General features: G+C 35.4%; 1 protein-coding gene across 1 annotated transcript in view; it reads right to left on the reverse strand.

Moving 5' to 3' along the window:
- Positions 1-6,732: 6,732 nt before the first annotated feature.
- Positions 6,733-10,000, reverse strand: part of HOXC11 (homeobox C11) — a 4,662-nt gene continuing 1,394 nt past the window's right edge. Inside the window, exon 2 of the mRNA XM_075334526.1 lies at positions 6,733-8,421. Coding sequence (XP_075190641.1) covers positions 8,189-8,421 — 233 coding nt within the window. The 3' untranslated portion in view covers positions 6,733-8,188. The remainder of the gene's footprint in view (positions 8,422-10,000) is intronic.

Genomic DNA, 10,000 nt, shown 5'->3' on the forward strand with positions numbered 1-10,000 from the left:
ACCAGTAGTAGAACCATTTAGTATAAAGTATCCCCAGTGCCCATTTGAGCTCTGTTGTTGTAAATGTATCTGCAGCATGACTGTGAGAAGATCCTGGAGTCCACTGCTCCTCTGAGGATGGAAGTGTCAGTGACTAGCCCTTAGATCCAGAGATTAAACTATGATATTATTTGAAACCCATACCAGCCCTAAAAAAAGTGTATATTGATTGCACCCACTCCCTTCCATTAAACATTAAAGACTCTCTGCATCTCTGCATCCTGCTTTATTCTTTGCTGGTAACATAAGTCTCAAAATCATAGCACCAGATTATATTGCATTTGATCTTGCGATAAAATCTATTAAATGTATTCTTGTTTCACACTACGAGGACCACAATATGCCCAGACTGTGGGGACCAGCTCAAGTTGTGTTGCCTTATGACCTTCTGAACATAGGCATGTAAATATCAACAGTAAATCTAAAAATTCGTGTGTGTGTATATATATATATATATATATATATATATACACACACTGCATGACAGATATTGTGTGTATTATATACACATATAGATGGATAGATAGATAGATAGATAGATAGATCCATACATAGAGACAATCGCGTATATTTAGAGTAAATGGTGAGTGGGTCCATAATGTCTATCTATCTATCTATCTATCTATCTATCTATCTATCTATCATCGTCTGTCTATCTATCGTCCTTCTTTCTATCTATCTATCTATCTATCATCTATCTATCTATCTATCTATCTATCTCATCATTCTATCTATCTATCTATCTATCTATCTACCTATCTATTTATTTACCCATCATCTATCCATCTATCTAAGGTCTTTAATTTGATGCAGGTGTAGCAAATTGTAAATAAAAAGACAGATAAATAATATATTTTATTTTACTTTTATTACCTTTAGATAACTTTACTTTATTTTATATTGCAAAATATTACTGGGGGGGGGGGAGAAGAAAATAACAAAAAAAACATGCTTTGAAAGATACCTGCGGGCGTAAAGAAGATGAAATAAAATAAACAGATGTGTTGTTGTTTTTTTCTGTTAACATGTGTAATTATGAAAAATTAGTTACTCATCAAGGTTACTTTTGTATTGAAAAAAAAAGTGTTGAAAAAAAAAATAATAACATCATCTCTGCTTTAAGATTTTGTTTGTGCATATTGATAGATGGAAATAAATGCATTTAATATCCTTTAAAAGGGGGGGGGATAAGCAACACAAGAGGCACAAACATTTACAGTATTACCTTAGATTAATTGAGATGTTTAAAAAAAAAATCACAGTTTAGAATGTTAATGCAGAATTCAGGCCCTATTCTATTGTTCCTGTATCACATGGAGTTAATTTTTGCGCCATAAAGAAAAAAAAAGAACATAAGAAAGACAATGTATTTATTTGGTTTGTAATTTGAAAATATATTATGTGAGACACTCATATATATTCTATGCGACACTCATATCTTTAAATGTATATATATATATACACATAGTCAGGGATATAATGTATATACATAGACTGGCATATAGCTTATATACATAGTCAGGGATATAATGTATATACATATTGACTATATATACATAGTCAGGGATGTAATGTATATACATAGTGACTATATATACATAGTCAGGGATGTAATGTATAGACATAGACTGGTATATAGCGTATATTCATAGTCAGGGATATTATGTATATACGTACATATACAGGGACGTAATATGTATACATAGACATGGATATAATGTATATACAGAGGCAGGGACATAATGTATATACATAGTGACACTACACAGGACGTGTTTCCCAATTATGCAGATGTCGCAGATACATAGCGCCATTACACTGGATACATAGAAAAGTGCTCAGATATTACTTGCCACAAGAGCACCAGGGCCATTTTTCCAGCCTCAGCGGCTCCTAAAAATCCCAGTTGTGGCTGCTGGGATAATACCACATTAGTGGTCTCTTTATTGCTCAAATCAAACCATTAATGAGCACAAGGAGCCTCATTGTAAAGTTCTAGAATTATTTCCAAAACCGGACGAACTTTCCGTTACTCTCCGTAATCACAGAAGAGGCCGCCTACAGAGGAGAATAAGAAAAACACTTGTTGAAAAAAGTAAATAAATAATCTTTCTGCCGTTCTAAATCCTGTATTTCTAGTGTTAATCAGAGGCATTATTCAATATTTCATGACTCCTTTAGTAGAAATTATATACAAGCTTCAAGTTTGCAAGTTAATCGAATGTAAACAATAATATACACCTTTCAAAAAAATCTACAAATACAAATGTACATTTGAAAATCTGAGCATGAGACGTGTAGATAAAAATTATACGGCAGATACAGATAGATAATAGATGATTATTGCTTTCCTATAGATATCAGGATGCAAGTTGGAAGGCCAAAGCCTTCTGGAAGTTCAAGTTGTAGATCCATAGCAGGAAACTGATCTGCAGCGTAAACTAGTGACTACTAATGCAGCAATTACACAGTAAGGAAGCAGGGAATAAAACAGAACATTCCAGATGCAAAAAAAAAAAAAAGAATACATCAAGAAAATTCTATGAAAGTGAAATACAGAACAAAAATAAATAAAAAAATAAAAATAAACAAAGGGAGAAGAGGGAAACTGAGAAACGGACGGCTGGTGTGATGAAGGATGTAGAGGCTGGTGCTGTGCTGCCGGTGCTGAGGGGCTGGCACCACACAATGGAGCACTGCCCATATGCGCCCTTTCACATGTCGCATGGGATATGGAGCTCGGATCTCTTGTCCACTCCACAGCCGGAGAACACATCAGGATTATGGCTGCTGCCCTCAAGTCCATTTGCCAAAGCCACTGCCTTCATCCAGCGATATCTCACATTCCAGTCTGCTCTCCTTCTTCCAAAACAAAGGAATTGAAGCATCCTGTGAGGGGCATCAGACACTCATCCCCCACTGATTGTCCCTCCACGTCTGGACAGTCCACACTGCACCATGTCCCCTATGTAATGACTTTAAAACCTGTGCAGTCAAGTTTACCTCTCCCAACTCCTGAGCACTTGAGAATGAATGATGACTGTTGGCCTAAGACCCCAGAGTGTGTGTGTGTGTGTGTGTGTGTATTTGTGTGCTTGTATATTAAAATGTTTGTGTTCGAATGTTAAATTGTGTGTGTTTTTGTAGTAATGTCTGCAAACACTTGAATAAAGGAGTGTGTGTGTGTGTGTGTGTGTGTGTGTTTGTGTGATATATGTATGTGGTGTGTATTCTGTGTGTATGGTTAATGTGTATGTATGTGATATATGTGGTGTGTATTTTGTGTGTGGTTGATGTGTGTATATGTGATATATTTATGTGTTAGTCTGTATGGCGTATGAATGTATGTGTATGGTGTATGTGTGTTTGTGTGTGGTTTATGTGTCCGTATGCGTATCTGTGTGTATGTGATATATGTATGTGTATATGTATGTGTGTGGTGTGTGTGTGTGTGTGTGTGTGTGTATGTGTGTGGTTTAGGTGTCTGTATGTGTATCTGTGTGTATGTGATATATATATATATATATATATCCGTGTGTGGTGTATGTATAGGTGTGTGTCTCAGTGTGTTGTGTGTGATATGCGTGTATATGTGTGTTGTTTGTGTGGTGTGTGTCTGTGATGTGTGTGCTGAGTCTTTGTGTAGCAGCAGCCTCCTCTGTAGAGGCTGTTCCTTGTGCCTCTATGCTGGGCCCAGTGTCTGTCCATCACCGCAGCCATCATCATGATGATATTTGATGTCACATACCCGGGCAGTGAGGTGTGGCACTGTGTGCTGTGCCTGTCACTGACTTTCCACAAGTATATCTACCTCTCACAACTGGATAATCTTCTGCAGTCACTATTGGCAATGTACTAATAGAGGATCACACACAGGATTGTAAAACAGGTTTTCATGAAGTGTTTGCTGTTTTCTACGTCACAAAGGAAGTCCCAAGCAATTAGATTGTCGCTTATTAAGTATTACAATTCTCTCCCCTCCCAGATCTGCAGTAAATGCTGCTGGGAGCTTTCTTTCTTTTCTTCTCCAATCATAAACTGGTAGCCAAAACTGAAATTCCTTGTTCCCTGGAATATTCATTGAGTGAATGAGTGAACTGTAGATAGTAAGATGGAGTAAAACTAGTAAAAGTTTTATACTAAACAAAGTTCTAATAACTTTCTTCCCTTAACATATCAAACGGTTAATAACAATAATAAAAATGAGAAAGTCTTAATCCCATGTCATTCAAGTGCACTGGCTCCAGAGCTTAATATTATGTTCTATAAACACCACCTTTGGTTTAACATGAATATTTAATACTACCCTCCCCTCTCCTTTACATCATTGGTGGTATTTTTTTTTTTAACTGTGATTCTTCTTTTTTTTTTTTTTTTTAGGGTAATGGACTTGACTTTACTGAAGTTCAAAGACATTTAATACACACTTTACTCTTAATACATTATAGGGCACCAGATACCAAATCAAATTCACATCATACCTGATCGTCTTTTTCTAAAATGTGGTGTGGGGCTTTCTGTACAGAAGTCATTCTACGAAAATTATCTATCTATCTATCTATCTATCTTTTCAACCATTACGCCAAATCGTTTCAGCTTCATTACTTTAAATTAAATGAAGATGGTCACTTGGATTTTTCGTAGCATTCTAGGAGTTAAATGCACTTTCTTACTTGGCAGTGCAGCTCACTATGCTGTAAACTCCCACATGGTCTATAAACTTGGGTTTTACAGCTAACATTCCATTTCAGCTCAGAGAAACTTTGAACTAGCCCTCCAGATTTTTTGTCAGTGATTTGGGTTAGAGCCTTTAGAAGAAGAAAAAAAAAAGCCAAAAAACAAAACCAAACAAACAATCATATAGCAATCCATACTACTGGACTGTCCCCCAACATCTACAGACACTTTCCTATTTGTTTATTGTTTACAGCGGAAGTCTCTGCCTATGGCCCCACAGAGTAATTAAGAAAAAAATAAGCAGTTTAGTGCTCCAGTCTTTATGACATTGTCTAGACTGTTCTCTTTTGTCACTGCATCCTCAGCTGTTACGGGAATTAACTGGCCTACTTTTGGAGGTTATTAGTGACATTTTATTATTTTTCAGACTCAAAATTATCGGAATATAATAAAGAAAGAAAGATAAACAAAAAAAAACAAAAACAAAACAAAGAAAAGAAAGAAAAAAAATAGAAGGGAAGAAGGGGGAGAAAGAAGGCGTAAAAAAAGTAACAAAGAACAGAGGGATGAAATATAGATATAGATAGATAATAGATAGATGGATAGGATCGATCGATAGATAGATAGAGAGATAGATAATTACAGACATAATAAAATAAAAAGATCACATTGGATTTAGTTTATATATATATATATATATATATATATATATAGATAGATAGATAGAGAGAGAGAGGGAGAGAGAGACAGATGGATCTATATATATATATATATGTATATATATGTATATATATATATATATATATATATATATATATATATATATATATACATACAGATATGTGCATATAGACATATATATGTATACATATATATGTATCACAGAAGCACAGAGCGAGGTGTATTGTGTAGGTGCAGGCCACGATGCTTCTCAGTAATCCACAATATGCAGTCCAATATTTTTGAGGTTAGCACCCCAAACAGCGATATATTAGAAAGCTGTTTATATATGGAGTACTTGTATTGCTGTATACAATGGATGAGTTGATGAATACATATGTGTAATATATATATATATATATATATATATATATATATATATACATACGGGTTAACAAACAGTCCGTGAGACATGTCTGTCCAAACAGAAATTCCGAGTTGTCTAGACTGAAACGCCGTACTTGGAGTTCCCAGTACAGTCACTGTTTGGGGTGCTAACTTTAAAAATATTGGACTACATTGGCCTGCCCCTACACAATATACCTTGCTCTGCGCTTCTGAGATACATATATATATATATATATATACATATATATATATATATATATATATATATACACACACACACACACATATTAATATTTGCATGTCACAGACCTATGTACGCAGTTATACCGCAGTTATACCATGAGTCCATTACACAAGTTTCCATTAGTATTTTTCAGACAAATCTATGCTTCCAGATAACTCGTAATTTTAGCTCCTAAGTACTACTGTAATACACACAGGTAATTGATATATAGCTGTATTAAAAGTGATTATTATCCCCCCAAAATATGTAGAAAAATAAAGAATACAGAGGAGTTTGCTTAGGCATCTTACAGAAGGCCAGCTAGCCTGAATACAGCTAATGAATCCTCCGGACATGTAGATATGCTGTGTACATAGCATTCAGGACAGATGTTTAATCCTTCTTGTTTGCTTTATGTGAAACATTTCCTTCTAACACCATTCTACACAGTTACACAATGCCCCAGTCATCTCCCTGTACATGTCTCACTGTTTGCATTTGTCAGAATTTTCTGCCTTGCAATTCTGTATGTTTTTTGGCTTATAGTGCAGACCTGAGATCATCCTTTTTTTTCCCCCATATAAAATAAATAATGAGATGATTGGTATTCCCAAGATCTGCTGGCTATGTGAGCATTGTGAGGCCACTGTCCTGTTGACCACATGTGAGCTGGAAAAAAAATGCTGTTCTAGTGACACTGTGTACAAATAGGTGTAATTTCTTTATTTTACACAGAATGATACATGCATGAAACATTACCAATTGTTTTATTCATTAACAAACTGCTCTGTGGTTATTCTTAATTTTCTTCATATTATATTTATGATCCTTTTATCGGAGAAAACAGTTGTGCTTTTGTGCATAATGGTCAGACCCTTAGTGAAAAACCATGTAGGTCGGTGTATAAATTATAACTAACCTCTTAAAAAAAGAGTACTTTATTTTCCCTGTGACTATGGAAAGGGTTAATTACAAGGAGTAAAGAAGACACAAGTTACAAATACAGATCTTTGGGCCAAACAATATTCATCTGATGTATGGAATTCATGCGAATTATTCGCATTGTATTGCACTGATCCACATAGTTTGTCTTGGGGAAACTTTTGAAATGTGGGGGGCATTAGTATAACTCACAAGCCCTCCCATAACACTTTGACCCCCAAATGCAGACTGACAGGGGTGATTACAATACATTACATTGCAGCTCTGTAGCCAACATGGTGGCATGGACCTATTCACTCACACTTATATACTCACTGACACGCAGGGATTAAACACGTACACCTGACCAGGGTGAATATATATATATATATATATTTATTTATATATATATACATATATGTGTGTGTGTGTGTGTGTGTGTGTGTGTGTCTGTGTGTATATACATACATATATATATATATACACACTCACACATATATATATTAAATATATATATATATATATATATATATATATATATATATACATATATATATATATATATATATATATATATATATATATATTATACCGCCCATCCACAAATACCACCATATTTCTGCAGTTTTGGGTGAGGTAATATTTTACATCATGGACCCTATGTATGTGTATGTGACTGTAGCCCTGTGAGCATAGTTTAACCCCTTCCCACAGGTCTGTAATTCATACATTAGTTAACAGTTCAGGATCAGATATAGTAAACATAGAGTAGTGAAATATCACCAGCATTTCTAACACATTCATTCATTGGCATTTACAGACCCTTGATCACACTTCCATTCATCTAGAAATACCACAATTCATAGAACTTTTGGCCACTATCTTCATTGTGATTGGCGTGTCCTCAATGTCTATCAAACAATCGCATGGATACAGAGTGTTTTCACAGCTGCAGACGTTTTCTGCAAACAATGACTTAGCAAAAAGAAGAAATCCATGTCTTCAACAGTTGCTTAAATAAAATAAAAATAAAAATAAAGAGAAGTCCATATTTGTCCCTTCTTGGGTTCAGTTTACATCAAGTGCTCCTCAAAAAAGTTCCTTCAGTTACCTGGTAATAATAATAATTATAATGTACATATACAAATATGTAAAGAGCTGAGACTCTGAGCTGGGCTGGGGGCTCAGATTGCACACCATGTGTCAGTGATCCTGTGCAGTACGAGTACAGTGCATGAAAGGGGCTCACCGGCAGTGGCTTCACAGCAATGGGTTCCCAGAAAAGTACTGCAGTCGGTCCCTACTTAGTTTTTTCTCTTTCATCCTTCTGTTTTGAAACCATATTTTAACCTGACGGTCGGTAAGATTCAGCATTCTGGACAACTGAAGCCTCTTCTCCTTATTGATGTACACATTAAAGAAAAACTCTCTCTCCAGCTCCCGAATCTGGAACTTGGAATAGGGGCACCTCTTCTTCCTTGTGCGGGGAGCACCTTAAAAAATACAAATGAAATTATAAATATTGTACCTGCTGGCAAGCTAAGAATAATAAACAATAAATACAATGAATATACAATTAGCCCACAATACAGGTATATGTGACTGTGCGCAAGTGTGTGCGCTCAAACTCAGGATGTACACAAAAAAAACACTTTTATATATATATATATATATATATATATATATATATATATATATATATATAAAAGCAAAAAAATGATCCATACTATATATAGTATGTTTTATAGGAGTGGACCCGCTGTATGTAGTCATGTGTCTGCTTTCTCCATCTGTATTTGTACCTTACACATGTGACACATATTGTACTAATGAAGCCTACAGCTGGGTGAATATACTTCATCATATGCATGCCTGGACATTCACATACACGTTCAAGGACACTAGCTGTGTTCATATGATTGCAATACAGTATACTTTTAATTGTATATTTCATACATATCTACATATAGATATATTTATAAAGTATGCAACTAAAGAATAATGCTACTCTAAACACAAACTACAGCCTATATTTATTTTATAACTATTTCGCAATCCACCCAAATATATTTGTCTAGTGTGTATCAGTGTATAACTATCAATGATAGCTATACACAACATATAGTTAAGCATACAACATACACATACACATACAATATACACTTTTGTTGTGCTGTTGTATCACAACATGTGATCCTATGTATACACTCATACGAATTCAGACGTGTATACATAGGTATAAGAACACACAGACATACTACACACACATGCCCCCACCACTATATATATATATATATATATATATATATATATATATATATACACACACACACACACACGCCTCACGCACAAATATATACACACAAGCCTCACACACATGCCCCCACATGTATACTCCCACACATGCCCCCACCACATATATACACACACACACACACACACACACACACACACACACACACACACACACATACACACACACTCACACATGCCCCCCACCCACCTCCACATATGTATACATACACACATGCTCCCCCCACCCACACACACACATATATATATATATATATATATATATACACACGCCTCACACTACACTCATGTATACACAAACACATATACACAAACACATGTCTCTCTCACACAGATATATACGTACACACGTATATGCCTCACACTACACACATGTATACATAAACAAAAACATGTCTCTCTCTCACACACACATGTATACACACATGCCCCCCCCCCCACACACATATACATCTCCCAAATAAATAAATGCACATTAGTTTATTGCAATATTCATCTACCATGCACACATGTATAAAATACTGTATACCAAAGACAAAGAATTAGGGCACTGACATTACTGCAAGCTTTACATTCCATGGACATCATGGTGCAATCACGTCATAAACTAGTCAATCCACAATGAGAAATACCCCACTGTATTCCTTAAATATCCCAGCCATTATTTTTAGCAATCCTCGTGAGGACAGCGTGATCAGAATGAGTGGACCGGACCTGCACAGAACCCAGGGCAGACATTGTGACTGCTACATGCAATAG

This window comes from Anomaloglossus baeobatrachus, chromosome 2, assembly GCF_048569485.1.
Source record: "Anomaloglossus baeobatrachus isolate aAnoBae1 chromosome 2, aAnoBae1.hap1, whole genome shotgun sequence".
NCBI lineage: Eukaryota > Metazoa > Chordata > Amphibia > Anura > Aromobatidae > Anomaloglossus > Anomaloglossus baeobatrachus.